The sequence below is a fragment of the Pochonia chlamydosporia genome, chromosome 5 (genome assembly GCF_001653235.2).
Source record: "Pochonia chlamydosporia 170 chromosome 5, whole genome shotgun sequence".
In the NCBI taxonomy this organism is placed as follows: Eukaryota; Fungi; Ascomycota; class Sordariomycetes; order Hypocreales; family Clavicipitaceae; genus Pochonia; species Pochonia chlamydosporia.
The window spans coordinates 3,668,192-3,687,115 of NC_035794.1; the positions used below are offsets into that span (position 1 = coordinate 3,668,192).

An 18,924-nucleotide genomic window follows, 5' to 3' on the forward strand; every position below is an offset into this window, starting at 1 on the left:
CTTGTTACCCAACAAACCTCATCTTGCCGAAACGTGTCAGGAACACCCTCACTCATTTACAAAACTTGGATTATACAAAAGGATAGACGGATGGGAAAAACAAAAACAGGCAAAAACAGAAAAGGAATGCAAAGAAAACAGATGAGGATAAGCAGTGTGTTTTAACATTTTTATTCTTGTCTTTCTCTATACTAGTTTTGAATTGATTGCTTTACCAACCTTGCTCAGTCAGTCCCCTTTATGTAAAATCCCCTACTAGAAGTGGAACCCCTGATGGTCTGATGGTGATAGATGCACATGTGCCCTGCCATTGTGGCCACTCGGTGTAAATCTTGAGCTATGCTTTTCGTGTCAATGTCAATGTGCAGAATTAAATAAAGTACCCCTTTTTGCTTTTTGCCAGCAACACTAAACAGCATCTGGTAGTCGCACGGCAATATCGCCAGACTGAGTAATGTATCTGACCCATGGCAATGACGGGTATTGCAGCTACAAACGTTAGTTACCTCTTCAACAACTGTCATAACATCATTGGGGGGAGAGTAGTTACCTTTGGTTCTGTAATCTTCAGATACCGCACTTGGATACCACTTGTTGTAAAGTACGGAATCTCAAACTTGACTTGAATAGGCCGCTTTGCCCCTTTCCCCATGCCGCTCACACCACCCATACTGCCACCGAATCCACCCGTCATGCCGCCGCCGTGTTCATCATCACCCCTCACACTCGGTAGACCCAGTTCTGCACGCATGAGGAACTCCTTCTGACCACCAAACTGCTTGATCTTCCATACAATGGCGCTCTGTTCGGGTGCGTAGTGCACGGATCCAATGTTTGTCCGGAAGCGTGGGGAGTCGGCGTCGTCGGGGACAGGGACGATGATCTCGACGTTGTTGGCTGTGCTGCGGCGCTTGAATTGCGCGCGTGCCTTGAGCATGTACTCGATGCGGGAGCCGGAGTGGGATTCGACGACGCATTCGATCCAGATGAGGGGCTTGACCTGGGTGTTCAGACGGTATGACATGAGTTCGAATTCACCGTCCGGTGGGATAAATGAGATTGTGCGGTCGTTTTCAAAGCGCGCCAGACGAACGCACTGGTGGAACTTGACGTCTTCCATCTCAATGGCCTTTCCGCGCGTGGTCCTCCCGGTGGTTTCAAACATGACTTTGTCATTGAGACCTAGTCGTAGCTCCGGCATTCCACTTAGATAGCACTTCATCTTGATGGCGCCGAGGATCTCGCTTCTCAATACATTGCCGTCCGCGCTGACAAGCAGGTTCAGACTCTCGACTACATCTAAGAACACCTCGTTCTTGCGATACCGGATACCTTCTGAGCGCCAAGACACAGCATTGGTGACGGCAATAGGGGGCCGTGCTTGGATTTCCAGCTTGTGCGATTCTTGGGTGATATATTCTTGGAGGATTTTCGACTCCGTGGTCTGCGGGTAGCCAAAGTCCATCATCTCGTCGAGCAGTTCGTATATAATGACGAAGTTGTCGCGGATGGACTCTTCTTCCAGCGCTTTGAAGTACTCGGTGAACACTTCGACGATTTTGTGCAGAAAGAGGAGGATTTCGGCGGCGTTGGTGTTGCGCTTGGTCAGGGCGAGGAGGTAGAGGTTGTTGTGGCGGATGTAGAGATACTGGGTTGTTTTGTTATTTCAAGTATATTTTCATGACGACAGAGGACATATACGTACATTGATGCCTTCGTGGGAGAAACATGGCGGTACGGCGGATGATTCTTCTTCGGCGTCGGATAGGAGGACGGGGAACTTTTCGACGGCGGACATGGGAATGTCACCTCTGTAGTTGCGGGCAAGAAGGGTCTGTTGCGGCAATTGCGTTAGATGAGATGCTATTTGGATGGTGTGTTTAGTTGAGCGGGGTGGTATTCATATTCACCTTGCCCTTGAGATCTAGGAAGAATATCGCCGAGGCCATGATTGCGTTTGGCCGTCAACGGAGGTTGACGCGGTGGGGGTTGAATGACAGAGGGGTAGGAGGTGAGAATCAAATGGCACGCGGGCCAAGCAGGATGGTGTCGAGGAATTCGTGCACAGGCCGCTTCGTCATGCACTTGGCTTCGTGGATATCCAGTTAGGGTATATGATTTGCAACAGACCCGGCAATGAGCCCGTCAATATCGTGGTGGTGACCAAAAGTCGTTGGTCGTGATGTGAGCGATGTCTGGAAATTTGGCTTCAATGAGCTTGCCTCCTTGTATCCTCTGCGTCAGTGTGTAGCTCATGCCAGGCAGACGCCCATTGGCGGTCATTGATAGCAGTTGGCTTGGCAATGTCATTGGACGGCAAAACCACGGCAAAGTTGCTCCCAGCAAATGAGGTCACGTGCCCTGGAATATTTTCGCCCACTTTAAAATAGTTACAGTTTCAAGCTTTGAATTTCTTCCTCTTCCCTTCCCACCAACGCGTCCGTTAGACAGTGCAGCCCATCCCCCAGCCCGTGCTCGACATGACATTCTGTTGCGTCGTTCTGCGGCGCCGTGGACGGAAGCTGCGATTTGGTGGCGCGGAGAGGGAATATCTTTTGGCTTCATTAAGAGCTGCCCGAGTACTTTTTTTCTTTCCGTGGCTCGGGCGGCGTCAGAGGAGCCAGACATTTTATTTTACCATGACTACATGCCCATGATTATCGAACTGCATTCTCGATCGACTGGAAGGTAAGGCCGCAGGTCTAGCCAAAACGAACCAGACTGCTACGCAAAGTTTTACTCGCCCATTCTTCCGCAGTTGCAGTTACCGCAAGATCACTGCTGCTAGTAGTCGATAATGTGCCAATCCCGTCCTTAGCTGCACGAATAGCTGGCGTAGATCCAGATTGCATACTTACCCGCCCCAATATGTCAAGTCAAGGACTCGGTTCTCGATGGAGCTACGTCTTCATGTGATGCTGTCGGACATCCCGCCGGAAGCAACGTGGTTGGCGATAAGCGCCCATGTGCATTATCGGTGTCGTAGAGTGCCATACACTTCTCTGAGACCTGCAAGATAAGTATCTCGTGCTGGTAACCCGAAGTAGGCAGATTACGGAATGAGACCCTGGATTGTGGCTTGTGCGAGGTGACAATTTGCATATCTAATGTGCCTGGCACTTTCGACAAGTCACAGCCTGCGGTAAAAAGTATTTGCCCGCATCTAAGTATATGCTATCACAGCTCGATAAGTCGTATCATACAACGTAGTATGCGATACCTTTCACCGCCTAGTTAGTTGGAATACTTTTGACCCCAGTGTACTGTACAGGAGAGCATCGTAGAGTGAAGTGTCTGGTCGGTGCTACGTAATTAGCAAACAGGTCATTGTCACAGCATTGATATGCCTGAACGAGCCCAAAGTGCGATCTGGGCATGCTCTTTGGTCACGGCACATCGTGTGCAAGCTGCTGGTTGTACAATGCGATTCCGTGACCAGCTGAGACTGGGTTGGTTGGATGAATACTGTAGCCCATGCGGTTTTACCGTCTGGGGACGATCTGACCATTTTTAGATACCGATTAGTCCGCATGAAGCGCCAGAAATTGCGCACAGGCACGGCAAATGTACCTTTTTCACATGAAGCAATGTCCTGGCAAACTGAGTGCATGGTACGCTCAAGAGATCATGCTACCCCTTGTCCTCTGTCACTGTCCTATCTCACCATGGTGGAGCAGCGGAATATTCCTCATGGTGGCGCTGGGCACAGACAAACTGATACATATCTCATCATGCATGCTGTGTTATTAATATAAGTTCAGAGGTTGTGCTGGGTTGCGACCGTCACCAACGACATTTCAAGGTCAGGGGACCAGGGAAGGCAAAGTCGTCATGCATATTCTTAGCTTGCCTTCGTGTCAAAAAGTTCTTGTCCCATGTTTAAGCCAACCTGGCCAGGCATGTGATTCTGCCAAAGTGTAGGTCCTCCTCCGTGGGCAAATATATGTAACTGTCAGGCTGACGGCTCATGCCATTGCCGTGGACGTCCAGTGTTGAATATGGTCCCTCTCCTATGGAGTTACTGTACCTTTACTCTGAACCATATGGATTCATATCCCAACAAAAAAGGACATCAGCCGTCTTGGAATGGGTCTTCGTGTTGCAGATGAAGTGGATCGTGAGATGGGCTAGCTCCCAAGAAGGGCAACTCCCGCCTGCTTTGCGGGGACGACCCCTTATTGGTGGACTGTTTTGTAGGCATTTGGACTTCAGAAAGCATCGGTGTCGAATGGTCGCACGGTAGGTAATCGAATATCGGAGCAACAAAGTAAATTGCGTAGTTTGGCATCATATGACCAAGGATTGGCCCGTGCAATGGGTAGTTTGTAGGAGACCCCCAAGTTTTTGATTGTCATGTTCCTTGCTCCTCCTTCAATCAACCCTGACTATGCATTTCATCCTGGCTCTTTTGGGCAGGGACCCAGTAACATGGCTCAGCTGGTGGCTACCTTGAGGCAATTCTGTCCTAATGCTTCAATCTGGGGAACAAAGTCCGTCGGTGATTTGAGGGGGCATTTTCACTGAGCACTTGGCTCTCCCCTGTTCAAGAAGATCTTGTACGTAATACAGGGGGCTGAGCTTCGCCGCCATTCACGCCAACGTCCGAAGGATATGAGAACTGGACATTGCATTTGCAAGAAGTGCCAGAAATTGAAGCTGACGATCTGTAACAAGGCAATATCCAGTTTAGTAACTGGGTTGTGGATTGTCCGTGGACATTGAATGATGGCGAGGCCATTATCCAAATCCGTGACTGCTGTCAGTGGCTTGTGATGACAATCGCTTTGCTTCATCACCGTCGCTCGTTAGGGTTGGAATCGCCCAAGAATGATAGCGAGCATCGTGCGGAAGGTGCCAATTTCCAGCTTGGAACAGGCTGTTCGGCCTGTGACATGCCTTCTGTTGGGTTAGCCGTGCTTTAGCCTGATATCACAAGCTGGGGTTTGCTCCAGCTTGGATGCCACTAGCGTTTCTGGGTTGTGTAATGGAACTTCTATTGTGGTACTATTGCATGTGATTTCCCCACCTGCCGGGTGACGAGCAGCACGTGTAAATCCAACCAGCGAAAGAATGTAACGGAACGGGACGGCCGTCGCTTTTTGCTCAGCACGGACATGACCAGACAATAATGGTGTGGAATCGACCAGCATTCTCATCAGGCCAGTGGTGTGCTGTGTTCCAAGAAGTACAAAGCCACTGACTGGGACAACCCTTCTCCATGTGCCTCCGCTATAAATCTTGCTTACATGTGCCAAGACACAAGTATGAAGCAATCAAGTGCTGCGTCTTGCAAATATGCTGCGATTTGGCGGCTGTGATTGATGAAAATTGCCCCGGCCTCGAAGGCACGATATGATGTGTCCTCAATCAAGTTTGCGAGGTCAAATATTGGGTCCTGTCATTTTGAGAGTCAAATGTGATGTGGCAGATGTCTGTTGCCACTGGCTGGAAGGCAGAGCCAGAGGAAACCGAATGTCTTCGTAGTGTAGCGCAGGGGACGGCGATCATCGGTGGGCAAGGTGTTCCCGAACTCCGGCTGGACCCCCAATTCTCCCATCATACCCAACAATGGTTGCAATTCCTTGCAGCTGAAGGCGGGATGGCGTCTGGAGATCAGTGCCTTACAGCGGGGGTCATGTCTGCCACCCATTACGGCATCGCCTGGAGAACACCACCGGGATGGTGACAATTGCTGTAGGAGTATCTCGTTGACGCAGAAATGGCCAGTGTCCTACTGGAAGCTGGCGGTAATGGTTGCGAGATGCCAAGTTTTTGAGGCGAGGTTATTCAGGATTGTTGGCACCAGCAGAGTGTTGATAACAAAATCAACATTGAATGCCACATGCGGTTTGAGATGGAGAATTCTCCCAAAGGCAGGCTTGCATCTAACCACCCAGCTCTTGCCTAATCAGCAATGAAAGCACCAAGTGCCAACCACAAAAGGAGCAGCGAGATGGGCAGAAATGGCCGGGACGCTCTTACCTTTGGGCGATAAGTGTGAAAGGGAAGGAGCATGCCAGATGACCGTGGTAGGGAGTTTCCTCTATTCACAAGTACCAGTTCCTTGCTTGGGCTGCAAAAACCAACATCATTGACTCCATTCATCGTCTATTTTTAATCACAGACAGTCAGCACGACTTTTCGGTATGCACATCTGCCAAGCACATCCAAAATAGTTCCTCTCTGTGCTCCGTACTGCACTGTATTTGTTCCTATTACAAATTACAAATGTGACATCCGACATACATCTGTTGTGACAGGTAAGTGGCCAATTGTCGGCGCACTGTCAGCAGGCCCCCAGGGCCAGTCCCCGAAATTTGTTGGGGCGCTTGCCTGACTCGAACAAGAAGCAAAAAAGAGACGACCAGTCTTGGACCAGCCGACCACCAGCCAGCAAGCCACTACATAAGCGAATGACGGCAGAAGTCACGGCTTGAGACAACGCGAGACCGAGAGAACAGAAAAAGGGGACCCGCAATACCTAAGCCAAATGGGGCTTCAGCGGTAGCACCAACAGCCGCCCAGCGCTTTGTGACGAACGAGATGAACCAGACCAGAAGAGTGCTGCGACGGACCAGATTGAACGAGTCTGGCTTGTCTGGCTTGCCTGGTGCAATCACATGCTCGGCCCCCCCAGATCATCCTGCACTTGCTTTGCGCTGGTCGTGAAACCGCCTCCTCCCAACCAGACCAGACCAGACCAAACTGTTGCTTGCTTGTGCTTGCTCAAGCCGCTGGTTTTGTCTCACAACGGTCCTTATCCTCCCCAACCCGCCTCCACACCCATCAAATCTTCGTCCTCCTCGGGCAGGTGCTGTCACATCTTGCACGGCTTCTCTCATTGTCGAACGAGTCTTCTCCCACGCCCAATCCTCTAAACTTTTACAAAACCACGGACTGAAACCTCCTGTCAACCTGATTTGCCCTTGCACCCGACCGACTCCGCGTCGAAAGGCGACTTTGGTTGACTCTTTTTAATAGAATCGCCAGCCCACCGACCCTGGCGCTTCATCCCAATTCATCCCTCCGCCATAATTCAAACTCGAATCATCAAGCCACGTCCCAAGTCCGCACCCTGGCCAAGGCGCCGCTGCTTCAATGCAGTTTTCTCCTCCTCCCGATGTCGATGCTTTGTCGACAAGACTCCCGCCGTTGAATCACCATGACAATGACAAGATGCTGCCGTCACTAAGCAGCGTGACCGGAGTCCATGCGTTTCGCGGCGACCATATGCTCGATCAACAGAACCTCACCTCACAACCGCCTCAGTGGCCTCCGCTGAACGGACCTTTGGCATATCGTCAACCACCTCACCCTTCTACTCATCGAGCCGACAGTCCCGCCACTATGGACCTCGATGGCAGCAACAGCGTCACCAGCGCACCGTCGCCAGACCGCCACAGCTCGAACAATAGTCTAAACCTGGACGATCCCGATGTGCGGCTGGCTGCGGAAGCGCTTGGCGACCTACGAGCAGGTACGATATGCTGTGATATTGTGACCTATTTTTCATTTTTGCTCTTGTCGTCTGCATGTTTTTCGCCCTCACAGGCTAGGACTAACACAACATGCTTGTAGACTTCGTCTCGTCGCCGCCTGATACAGCTAGCCTTGCTCCGTTGAGCCCGAAGATAAATGGACACCACAGAACGCCGTCATCCTCCCTACCTAGATCCCCTCAACCCGAACCATTGTTGTCTCTGTTAACAACAGCTCATCCCTTTGTGGCCAGTACCATCGGCGGCGCCAGTTCCGCGTATGGCGGTGCAAAGAACTTCTCCCCGCGGTTCAAGTCCGGCGCAGAATACGTCGAAGGATATCTGACGCCGCTTGCTAAAACGGTGAATTCGGTCGGTCGAGTCACCGGTGTTGAAGGGGGCGTAAGGTGGTTCTTAGGAAACAGGCGCCAGCAGAACTCAACGGATTCTGAGACCAATGGTAACTCTAAGAAACGACGAAAAGTTGGCGAAGAAAACGATGGTGCCAACAAAAAGAGCAAGGATATGACAAACGGTGACACGGACATGTCGCCGCCCACACCAAAGAGCGAGCGAAGATTGTCGTCGGCCAGCACCGTTGACACCTTGCCAGCCTACGACGAAATGAGATCACCAGCGTATACGGAGACGGCGTCTAATTCACAACAAGCGCCACGCTCCACCTCGTCCAACGCTTCATGGCAATCGCGACTCATCATGTCAACGTCAGGGTTGAGTGTTGCCATGAGTGCTGAAAGTTTAAGGAGTTTAAAATACTGTCTCAAATGGCTTCGCTGGACAAATGATCACATGAACCAAGTCATCGGTAATTTGAAAACTACTTTGGAGGAATATGAGAAGACAACTGCTCAGGCCCAAATTGAAAACCCGGAAGGGAGCGAATCGCAAATCGATGATGGAGACGGGACAGGCAAACCTAATGGCCAGTCCAACAGACAAACTCCAGAGCAAGCGCGCACCGAGCTAACCAGCAAGATCAATACCTTGAAAGTCGATGTCCTGAAAACCCTCCAAGAGACCATCAACACTGTGTCAAAGTATGCTGGCGGCGCCTTGCCCGAGAATGCCCGTATCCTGGTCCGCCGCCACCTGACGAGTCTACCACAACGTTTTCGGCTAGCCAGCATGTCAGATACTGCTTCCGAATCGGGTGACAAAGATAGCGACTCCGCAGTTCGTGAAGGTGCTCAAAAAGTCATGGTCTTGGCAAAGGAAGGTTTGGATATGGTGACGCAGATTACTGGTGTCTTGGACGGCACCATTGTCAGCGCAGAGCAGTGGTGTGAACGGATGGGCAAAAGACGACGGCCGACAAACGACAGTGACCAGCTTGAGTCGCCTCGACTCGAATCGCCCGCGACCACTGTGGAGGCTAACGGGGATGTCAAAATGGCTGCTTAATGCGCCTTTCTGGTAATGGTTATGGGTCAGGAGGAAGAGAAACGAGCAGTGGGAAATGGGCGTTGATGATACAACTCGGAAAAACAACAAAATGGTGTCGAAATATGGGCACATGCTAGAACGGGGAACCGTGGCTGAAAGATCAGCCGCGTAGCAGGCAAAAGATGCAGTGACCGGCATTTCTCGCCGTTGTGGAATCTGGCGAGGAGAGCTGGGTGTTGTCCCAAAGGTGCCCACCTTGAAATATGGGAAGTTTGGCATTTGGACGCAGCAGTCATTTTGGGGCAAAAGAACATTGTTGGTTGCTTTGTTGATTGGTCCGTTGAGATGATACCTTTTGCGTGAATTTTTGCGGGCAACGGGAACGGGAACGGGAACGGGATATGGCTGATTACAGGACATTCGTTCACTCCACTCCCTGGAATATGGGATCTGGTGTTACAAAGTGCATGTGATGCACTGGTTTTTACTTCTTTGTCATGTATTCTTGTTTAGAAGCACGTGGGAGCCGTGACTGTGCTTCATCTTCTTTGTGTGTAAATAATGGCGCTAGGGTGTTACGAGTGGCCTGGAGCTTCGGATTGCACAGCACAGCAGGTCCTTGAATTGATGAAGTCAAGTTGGAATGAAGCGTATTACTGTGGATGAACTGGGATGCAAGGGAACATAATGGTTGCTTGATACCTATGTTTTAGCTTACGTTTGTGAGATAATACAGCTAAACAATATATGTCAGTATGGATGACCGCATTCTCTTGCTTCAAAGCTCTGGTTCCAAGTGTGAGTCTTATATCAGTTGATCATGCTAGCTCGATGTGAGGTAGATTATCTTTCTAAACCTATAGACACCCGTAATTTTCTCTCAAACCGAAGACTCAGCGTTTTATGATGCCTTCATGCGGTTCGATGGTCCCCAGTGCTGGTTAAACAACAGCCGATGACCAACTATTAGTTTCAATTTACCTTTCAAAACCACCTTGGATGGCTTACTAGTAAAGCCCTGGGTTGTGCATAATTATGTTGCCTGTTAGTGATTGCGAACGGAAAATAACAAAAAATACAGTAAAATTTAGAACAGTAGCATTACACACGGCACATTACAAAGTAGATTGACAAAGCTGAATACATGAAGCCGTCTTACAATGAAAGTATGACCCTGAACAAGGGAGTCACACAACTGACATGGCCCGAACCTGGTCGTTTCCGTCATAACTCATATCGCCTTCATCCGTCTCCTGCAGGTCATACATTCACCTTGAGCGCAAATACACCCCTCTCAATACAGTTGAGAATAACTGTACCAGACTTGAACCACATGTACGAGCTCCACGCACCACTAAACTCAGCTTGAGGATCGTCATCATCCTCCGGCCAGCAGTCAAAGTTAGCCACCTCCTTCATATTACCACCGGTAGGATCCTCCGCCAGCCTGGAAACATCCACAACGCGTAGGCCAGAGCCATAGTTGGCCATGTACGCGAGTCCATTCACAACGTACAAATTATGATCAATAGCGGAAACGGGACTCTTATACTTCCCCGTCCACTTGGGCTTTGCGAGGCTCGAAATATCGAAAATGTACGTCGTGGTGCGGGTGTCCCCTCCCTTCCGACCCCGGTACTCTTCGTCTAGTTCATCATCAAGGAGGAGGTAGTTGTAGTCTTTGTCGACAACCCAGCCCTGATGGGTGTACGCTCCCTTTCCTTCGAACCCGTCGTATGTAGACTTGGAGACGATGACAGGGTTCTTCTTGTCCGTCACGTCGTACACGTTAAACGTGTCTTCATTAAAGGTGAGGCAGATTTCGTGCCCGTAAAACTGCTTATCCATTCCACGGTAGGTCATGCACGTAGCATCGTGGATGTAGCCGTCCTGGCCGGCGCATCCAAGGAGTTTAGGCTTAGCTGGGTCTTTGACGTCGATCATGACAAGTCCGCCATTGGAGCCTTTACACGCGGCGTTTGTTTCGGCGCCCACGATGTAGATCGTGCTTGTTTCTTTGTTGGCGATGACGTTGTGCGCGCTGCCGACGAGGTCAAAGCGTGCTGTTAGGTCGGACTTGATGTCAAAGACTTTGGGCTTGTTGCCAATGGTGAGCAGCTTGGTCAGGTTAAAGATTTGTATGCCGTGGTTGGGGGATTCAGAGCTGATGTAGGCGTGGGAGCCGATGACTTTGATATCTCGCCAGATGGCTGGTGTGGTTTGCGTGGGCAGACGGCCAAGATATTTGAGGGAGCCGCCCTTGAGGACTTCAACGAAGGCGGTTCCGTCGGTTTGTCCTACCATGGCAAACTCACGGCCATCATCTGACGTCCATCCTGTTTAATGTGTTAGTCTAGTTTGTCAAGCAAGGGAGTTGAGTGCGCCGCACCCCAAACATCGTTGCCTTCTCGGGTTGTGCTCCCCATCGCTTCGTGCGTAAGGGATCCCAGGAGGTCAATATTTTTGCAGGAATACTCGCCAGCCTTGCCATTTTGGCACTTGGTAGCGCCCATGGACTCGTAGGCACCTTCCCTAAAGACACCGGCGGATTTCTTGACATCATGATGGGCAGTCTTGAGACTCATCAGAGTACCCATCATGTTTATGGACATATCCTGCGCGGCACAGCTGGCGGCCAGGGCCAGGGCAGATAGAGTTGCCAGCCTCATAATAACACTGCTGTCTGCAGAGTACGAAGACACATTTGTAATAACTGGGACTGCTGGCACAACTCTGAGGTTGGATGTTTCTGATAGACTGGAGTTACTCCTAGGACTTGTACATGATATCTGGACTGTCCAAACTTCTTATACTTTCGCATCAAGCTGCCCTGCGTGATCATAATTTTACGCCAAGGATGTCCGAGTGCCATGTTATGAAACGGGCTACTGAAGGTCTCTTTTGTGCTGGGGAATCACAAGGAGCTCTGGCCATGTAGGAAGGTGGTTCTGCTGAGTCTGCTTTGAAGTCTGTGCAAGCTAGTTCTGTGGGATACGCACCTCATTTGTATGCAGGTGATCGGCAGCACTGCCTCTATTATCATCTCTTTTAGCTCTGCTACATCGATGGGAAGCCGTTGGCACACGGGGTGTTTCATTCTATTCTGCTCCAATATACCGGCTGCCCTTCTAGAGTAAGTAGATGAGCATTCTTGGTTGTACACGTGGGAGAAAAGTGAAGGTGGTTGTGCTCTGGTGCACACTTAGCTCGGTTGCTGCATAACATGGATATGTTTACTTTGACTCACCTCAAGAACGAGGATCGTTCAGTACATCGTCTGACAACTTTTTGACCAAGTTGTTTGCATTACGTCCATTTGATGCCTTTGTCTTGTTTGAAGCGCCACTTGCGGTTGGGCCGCCGGATCCTTCCTTGGCGGTAATGCAAGTGTACATCTCGAACAAACACCTGCCGTATTTGTGGCGCAACTGTTGGCATTACTATAACAGGCATGGGCATACGAACCATGGCGACGTTTAGGACTTTAAAGGGATGTGAGACGGGCCGACGGTGATTCGTTTCCGACTAGCCGCCTAGAGCATTCTTGTGTCTCCATGTCATGTGCTTATAAAACGTGTGTCGAACGAAAGAAGGGCATAAGGAGTGACTGCTTTCCTATAGTTATGAGTAATACGCTTATAGGTGAGTTGCTAGTTCTTAGTTGCGAAAATAATACCAGTATTTTCCCTTTAGAGAATACGTAGGCAGCTCCATGCGAGGACGGCATAGAAGATAGACTTCCCTTTTGCCGCGCCAAAAGGCATAGCAATATCGCGAAACCAATTCCTGTTTGCGGCCAGCATATCACGAAGCACTCGACACTCAACTTCGCTACCAGTCCAACTCGAAAATTGCATGGTGTCTGAGTAAAAGGCGTCATGAGATGAATCATCGTCATCTTTAGGCGTCCCAACACACGGACCAGTGCAACTCCGCAAGACCCCGTAATTATACCAAATGCCACCTCAAAAATGTGCACAAAGGATAGAAACGAATCCTTCGCTTGTTTCTTCTGCCGGTCGCTCACGGCGGTCCTCGGAACTGGTGCAAACAACGCCTGCGAATACGGCCCTGAGCAGCCGGTGATTATAGGACGTCGGCAACGGCGCCAAGCGGCTGGTTCCAAAGCCGGCGTGCTATTATCAAAGTGTTGTTGGTATGGGGCCGTTAGTGGGCATGTTGGTCGCGTTAGGGTGACATCCAGGTCCGAAAACAAGGCAGTATGAATATGCGGTCCTAAAAAGGAAGGCCAAATCAATATCGTCATGTGCTCCGTTGCAGAGGTGCGACCACTGGTTGTGAGTCTGTGACTCGTGAGGCTCGTTATGACCACTCATTGACTTGTCGTCGGCATTGCAGTTTCCGGAAAGGTGACTTGAATTGATGGTGATGACTTACACAGCCATCGCTTGCCCTCATTCGCGTCACAGGCACCATGACTGCAATATTTGCTACTAGCAATGCCTCGCTTCGTTGGTTCAGCCGATGTGATGTTACTCCGTAGATCTAAAGCTGCGAGTAAGGGTACGGTGGCATTTACCATATCGTTAGTGGAACACGGGGGACTTTTACAACCACGATGGCTATGGCTCGAGCTCTTGAGCCAATGCCCATTGCTTGTAAGCCAACGCACATACTTCACTTCCATCGAATCGCATCATATCTTTGCGTTTGGATGGGTGCCATGGGGCGATCTGTCAGTTTCTTCGTATACTCCGTACAATATCGTAGCATTTCAACATCATACGTCGGGCATTGAGCTGCATTGATGGGGACACGATCGGCCAAACGATGCTATCGTGGAGGCTTAGCAGACATCGTGGTCACCTCCCACCTCTAGTTTAGTCAGATTCATAAGAGCTATATTATGGTATGTGGAAATGATTGTGCGTGAAACCTGGAACTTTGTCACGAGAACCTATTTGTCCAGCAAAAGCCTCTCGCTATCGGGTTACCTCGAGTTAAGAAAGCTCGTATATCTGTAAACTAGTCAGCTAAGCAAACTGCTATCTTAATTCTATCTCCTCATGTGAACCGGAGTAGTAGCACTGCATGTGCTGGCTGTCTTCATCACATCTCGGGATCCAGCGCCAGGTAACGCCAAATCGTATCAACTTGCTGCCGCAACGTCTCAATCTCTTCGTTTCTGTCGGCAATAATTGCCTCCAGCGCGACTGATTTCTCCTCTTGGGCAATACATCGACTTTCCAGTGCATTGAGTTTCATTGGAAGCGTCTCCACGTCGTTGGAGGACTGCCTGCTGTTTGTCTTGCGCCTCCTGACCCGTAATGTTGAATTGCGGTTCCTTTTTCGCTTGCCGCTCGTCCGTTCGTCCGCTCTCGTGCTGGGTTCTTGGACGTTATCTTCTCCAACGTCACCGGGGTTGTTACAGGCTGGTTTGATACTAGCCAGTAGCCCATCCTCCTCAGCCGTTTCGGTTTTGATCTTTTTAGGACCTGCCCCAGTGGAATCTGCTTCTTCCTTGATGCTTTCTATGCCCCGAAAAATCTTTTTCATATCACCCTTGATATCATCAAAGCCTTGCCGAATCCAACCTAGGCCATCAGTATCTTTTTTGGCCCCCCAAGCTTCAAACTCCTCTTCCTTCGCAGTCGCCTCAGTCCTGGGAATAGGTCGGGGCCTCTCTTGGCCTAGATTTATTTTCTTAGACTCATCCTGCTCCTTGGAAACCCCTATTTTTGTGCCATCGCCTTCGATATGGGCTCGCCGTGCTTCCCCATCATCATTACTGCCTGACTTCGCTGCGGCCTTCAAGGCTCTTTTGTCTTCACTGGTCACTATACCTTCCTCGTGTGGGTACGGATGAGTCCGCTTTTTGAATTCAGCCCCCCAAACAAGTCTTTCTATGTTCTCGGTACCAAACAGAGTGCTAAGAATGATGTATTCAGCATCTGTGGCCTTGCGTCCGCATATTGCCCGGTGCAGCTTGTGACTGCTCGCTATGCAGGTACCTGCAGTAACTCGAGCGTGCGGACAAAGGTTTCGAAATTCTAGCCGTACTTTCGGCTTCCAGGTTTTAGCGTCTTTTCTCCAGATTTCTGTGAGTCGGGCGGCAATTTTTTTGTCGATTTCATTTTTGGGATGGAAATCAGGCTGTGCTTCTGGTTCCGTAGTCATGGTGAAGCCTAGTTCAAGTTGGAGACATGAGTGTTATGTTAAGTGATGAAACACGGTGATGAACTGACATGAATAAGGCAATACTAGATAATCGTGTGTTCCAAGGTGATGAAGCCGTCATTTGAACCACTTGAGAAATGGACCGAATATGTGCAAGTTGGAAACCTGTTGAAAAGAATAAAGAGAAACCCCGACCCGAGGAAAGAAGCCCGATAAAAATATCTGCTAAACCTTTGAGAAATAATGCAATGCAATGATGAAACGATGTAAAATGTGGTTACTAATCGCCTGTTTCGATGCAATAGAAAGCTGCAGTAGCGGTGCAAATATGTGTAATTGAGAGGTGAATGTGACGACGAGGTGGTTTGGTGGGAAAGAGTCTGAGCTATTTTGTAGAGGTGGCTGCCAGCCCTGCCAGCTGTCAACACTTGGAATCTCACGACAACCACAGCTGGGCTTGGAGTCATCTAGAGAATCGAGTTCTCCGATATCAACATCACAGTATCGGATTGTATATGCAGATATACAGCCCATACAAGAACACAGCCGCACATAGCGGCGTAGAAAGTTCAACTGAGCGCATGGCAAGTTGAATGCCCTGGTCGACGTGTGTGCCCATCTAACTTCCTCTTCTTTGAATAGCTTTTCTTGGAGAGATGACAAACCGAAGCTGACAGTATCAAGTCGTTCTCACCGACGTCGTCTAGCATCCTGTCAAGCACTGGGGCCAGGTCGACGCCAGCTAGAGCTACGGTTTAACAAATATACGGAAAACAGACAACGGCGACTCGCTGGTCTGGTCTCGAAGCGTGGACTCGAGTCTGCCGGACGATCGAAACCGCACGATCGGCAGCCATTGACGACACCAAGAGGGACAACATGGGCAAGCGCAAATGGAGCCGGGAATAACAAGCAATTTAGGTTGAAGCTTGGCGTAAAGCCATAAAGCTGTGGCAGAATGCTCGCCCCACAACATTGACTCCGTATGCATCGTATCGACGCGATGCCGTGAACGCGGTGACGATCTACCCAGCCAGCATCCCTGTTTGGCAAATTTCACACACCCACGCCATCACCATTGGCCCCAGTATCCTGGTGCAGTGATCATGGCACCCACAGCCCCATCAGCTGCCGTTAGGCATCCAGATACCGACCTTGACGAGATGTTAGCAGAGTCTAAGACGAGCGATGATGGTCTTGAGGACAGACGACAAGGTCGGGAAGAGCGAATATATAATAAGTCTGGGCTCGGCTAGTCTTTATCTTAGCATCCACATCGAGGAACGCTATCGGCATTTGACTTCTTTTCCCTTACAATGAAAGTCTCGGCTCTTCAGATTGCCTTGCTCCAAGCAGCGACCACAGCTGCTGTAGCTGCAGGTCATAACACCGCACCAACAGCAACCCTCGACTCAGGCCCAATCTTTGGTGCTGCAACTCAGCTACCTGGTTTACCTGGGGCTGTCAATAAGTTTCTGGGAATACCATATGGAGATAAGCCCGAACGGTTTGCGCTGTCCAAGAAGCCCAAGAAATGGAATTCTCCCAGGAACACGACAGCGTTTGGAGCGTCCTGCTACCAGCTTGTTGTGAAGTCGGGTAAGTTGTAGCCGCACTCTGTTCATAATAACCTTCATGCTGAAACTGCCTAGACGTCGGGCCGGGAGAAGATCTTCTAGACGGCTTATTTAACCAACACCCGCCTCAAAGTGAGGACTGTCTGTTCATGAATGCATTCGCTCCCACAACAGCTGGTCCTAAAGACGGCCGTCCCGTGGTTGTTTTCATTCCTGGCGGCGCATGGCAGATGGGCAATGGTCTGATTGACCTGTCTGGGTTCGCTGGGTATGAAGACATTGTTGCATTTGCATTCAATTACCGAACTAATAGTAAGACCGTAGTCGATTCCTTCACCGGAGGCTTCACCACTGACAATCGATTCAATAGTATTCGGTTTCCCCAATGCAGCAGAGCTTCCTGTGCAACAACGAAACCTCGGTCTATACGACCAACAACTCGCCCTGCAATGGGTACAACGAAACGCCAAAGCATTTGGCGGTGACCCTTCCAAAGTCACCATTTGGGGCGAGTCTGCGGGATCGCTGTCTGTCGATATTCACCTGCACACGTACGCCAACGCCAACAAGCCCCCATTTCGGGGTGCCATCATGTCCAGTGGTGAATTCTCCTTCGGCCTGGTTGGCACGACAGTTAACCCCAATGACACAAAAAATTGGGATAGCGTGATCAAAGAAGCCGGATGTAAAAGCACGAGCAAGATTGACTGCCTGCGAAAAATCCCCGCCAACAAGCTCGTCAACATCACTGAAAAAGCCGGAGCCAGTTTCACGCCGGTCCAGGATAATAAGTCTGTTCCCGCCGCTCGAGCAGCAGCATGGAGACAAGGTAAAGTTGCCAAAGTACCAGTACTAGCTGGCACGATAGCACAAGAGGGTCGAGCACTGGTCAATCACAACATCTCCTTGGATCGATTCAACGAGGTGTATCTGACGGAACCGTTCTTCAGCAAAGAGAAACGCGATCAAATCTACGCGCATTACAAGAAACAGCCAGGGCTAAAGACGGACTTTGATGTGGCTGCGGCTATTTACACGGACTTTTTGTGGCAATGCGTAAGTACTTCAGCGTCAAGTCAGGAACGGCGACTAACTTTGTGCAGCCCATGCAAAAGTTGACTAGCATCTCTGCATCCATCAAGAACCCCACATGGCGATACTATTTCAACATCTCCATGGTCGACAGACTGCCCAAGGAGTACGATTATCTAGGCAAGTTTCACGGCAGTGACTTGCTACTGCTCTTCCTGTCTCCCACATACGACGACTCGACACCGGCTGGAGCACTGTTCACTCCTATGCTTTCCGCATTCACCAATTACTTCCGAAGCGTTATCGGTAGATTTGTGCGTAATCCAGGCAGTGGCCCAGGCTGGCCTTCAGTTGGTTCATCTTTCAAGCCGTTTGATTTGGTGACGCTTGGAGATGTTGGTGATGCGCATGCAGCTGGTGCGACGCCAGTGAACCAGACCGTTGTGGATGCCAACTGTGCATTATTCAAGGATGCGTTGGACATGTATGAGAGATATGTGGGCTCGTAGTGCTGGGCCTGCATTCTGTGGTGTTTTAGATGCATACGATATAACAATTGTCTCAAGCTCGTTCCACCTTCGCGGATCAGCGAGTCTCCTTCGGTATCCATCGTGATCGCTTCCAAAGGTTCTTTATTTCCGCTCCATCGCTCCAGTTCATGTGGAGTTTGAAGATCTGTGTCACTCGTTTATGCTTTGGCATGTAACTTGCCTCAATGGGGTATCTCGCCACGACTTTAGATATGAAAGGCTGTGGTCAAGGATAGGGCTCAACTGCGACGTATACAAATTACTCTGTTACAACAACCAACATCGAAAAATTGCCTCATACAGGGTAGAAAGTCATTTCCTTCCCACGACTGTTGAACAGCATCCATGGGCGGGCAGGACTTGCACCCAACAACACTTGAGCCTCCCGATCCCGAAGGACTGCTCAGCATCGACGATTCAAGTACAGTATGGCCTCTCAAGGGCCCTAGTAGCGTCTTCAAGCTTACTTAAGTATTGATCACAATTGCCGCACAGACCGTTATGGTTATTGACGTATCGTCAAGGCGTATTGAACTATGACAATATTAACGTACTATCCGTCACAGAACATATATTGGAGTATGTGTAATGTGTTGTGCGATATGTGGTCTGGCATGAAGGGTAGTGTCTTTTGCTGCCTCATAGAGATAGCCTCATGCAGAGTTATATATATAAGGGAGATACCCCCAGGTGTCTGTCTTCAGAATGTCAATTCTCAACAGTTCATTTCTATAAAGGCCTAGAGTGCACATCTCACTTTCTAGA

At 49.9% G+C, this 18,924-nt stretch overlaps 9 protein-coding genes across 9 annotated transcripts; 3 read left to right on the forward strand and 6 right to left on the reverse strand.

Annotated features, from left to right (window-relative positions):
• Positions 1-408: 408 nt before the first annotated feature.
• On the reverse strand, positions 409-1,949 carry VFPPC_06406 (AP-1 complex subunit mu-1; the record flags this gene model as incomplete). Its single annotated transcript, XM_018285441.1, has 4 exons — positions 409-489; positions 551-1,648; positions 1,706-1,834; positions 1,911-1,949. 4 exons carry the CDS (start codon positions 1,947-1,949, stop codon positions 409-411), a joined length of 1,347 nt encoding a protein of 448 aa, XP_018142588.1.
• A 2,958-nt stretch (positions 1,950-4,907) lies between these two features.
• VFPPC_17918 (hypothetical protein) lies at positions 4,908-5,156 on the reverse strand (the record flags this gene model as incomplete). The annotated part of the gene is made up of 1 exon (XM_022429590.1): positions 4,908-5,156. One exon carries the CDS (start codon positions 5,154-5,156, stop codon positions 4,908-4,910), a length of 249 nt encoding a protein of 82 aa, XP_022285356.1.
• A 1,245-nt stretch (positions 5,157-6,401) lies between these two features.
• Positions 6,402-6,842, reverse strand: VFPPC_16325 (hypothetical protein; the record flags this gene model as incomplete). Its single annotated transcript, XM_018294078.1, has 2 exons — positions 6,402-6,602; positions 6,648-6,842. The coding sequence occupies 2 exons, from the start codon at positions 6,840-6,842 to the stop codon at positions 6,402-6,404; spliced, it is 396 nt and encodes a 131-aa protein (XP_018142589.1).
• Positions 6,843-7,098: 256 nt separating this feature from the next.
• Positions 7,099-8,900, forward strand: VFPPC_06407 (clock controlled protein; the record flags this gene model as incomplete). The annotated part of the gene is made up of 2 exons (XM_018285442.1): positions 7,099-7,477; positions 7,579-8,900. The coding sequence occupies 2 exons, from the start codon at positions 7,099-7,101 to the stop codon at positions 8,898-8,900; spliced, it is 1,701 nt and encodes a 566-aa protein (XP_018142590.1).
• A 1,242-nt stretch (positions 8,901-10,142) lies between these two features.
• VFPPC_14037 (transcriptional regulator) lies at positions 10,143-11,551 on the reverse strand (the record flags this gene model as incomplete). Its single annotated transcript, XM_018291808.1, has 2 exons — positions 10,143-11,218; positions 11,272-11,551. 2 exons carry the CDS (start codon positions 11,549-11,551, stop codon positions 10,143-10,145), a joined length of 1,356 nt encoding a protein of 451 aa, XP_018142591.1.
• Positions 11,552-12,447: 896 nt separating this feature from the next.
• VFPPC_16326 (hypothetical protein) lies at positions 12,448-13,149 on the reverse strand (the record flags this gene model as incomplete). The annotated part of the gene is made up of 1 exon (XM_018294079.2): positions 12,448-13,149. One exon carries the CDS (start codon positions 13,147-13,149, stop codon positions 12,448-12,450), a length of 702 nt encoding a protein of 233 aa, XP_018142592.2.
• A 312-nt stretch (positions 13,150-13,461) lies between these two features.
• VFPPC_17917 (hypothetical protein) lies at positions 13,462-13,641 on the forward strand (the record flags this gene model as incomplete). Its single annotated transcript, XM_022429589.1, has 1 exon — positions 13,462-13,641. One exon carries the CDS (start codon positions 13,462-13,464, stop codon positions 13,639-13,641), a length of 180 nt encoding a protein of 59 aa, XP_022285357.1.
• A 311-nt stretch (positions 13,642-13,952) lies between these two features.
• On the reverse strand, positions 13,953-15,020 carry VFPPC_06408 (hypothetical protein; the record flags this gene model as incomplete). Its single annotated transcript, XM_018285443.1, has 1 exon — positions 13,953-15,020. One exon carries the CDS (start codon positions 15,018-15,020, stop codon positions 13,953-13,955), a length of 1,068 nt encoding a protein of 355 aa, XP_018142593.1.
• A 1,316-nt stretch (positions 15,021-16,336) lies between these two features.
• VFPPC_06409 (cholinesterase) lies at positions 16,337-18,138 on the forward strand (the record flags this gene model as incomplete). The annotated part of the gene is made up of 4 exons (XM_018285444.1): positions 16,337-16,619; positions 16,673-16,909; positions 16,968-17,653; positions 17,701-18,138. 4 exons carry the CDS (start codon positions 16,337-16,339, stop codon positions 18,136-18,138), a joined length of 1,644 nt encoding a protein of 547 aa, XP_018142594.1.
• Positions 18,139-18,924: the final 786 nt, after the last annotated feature.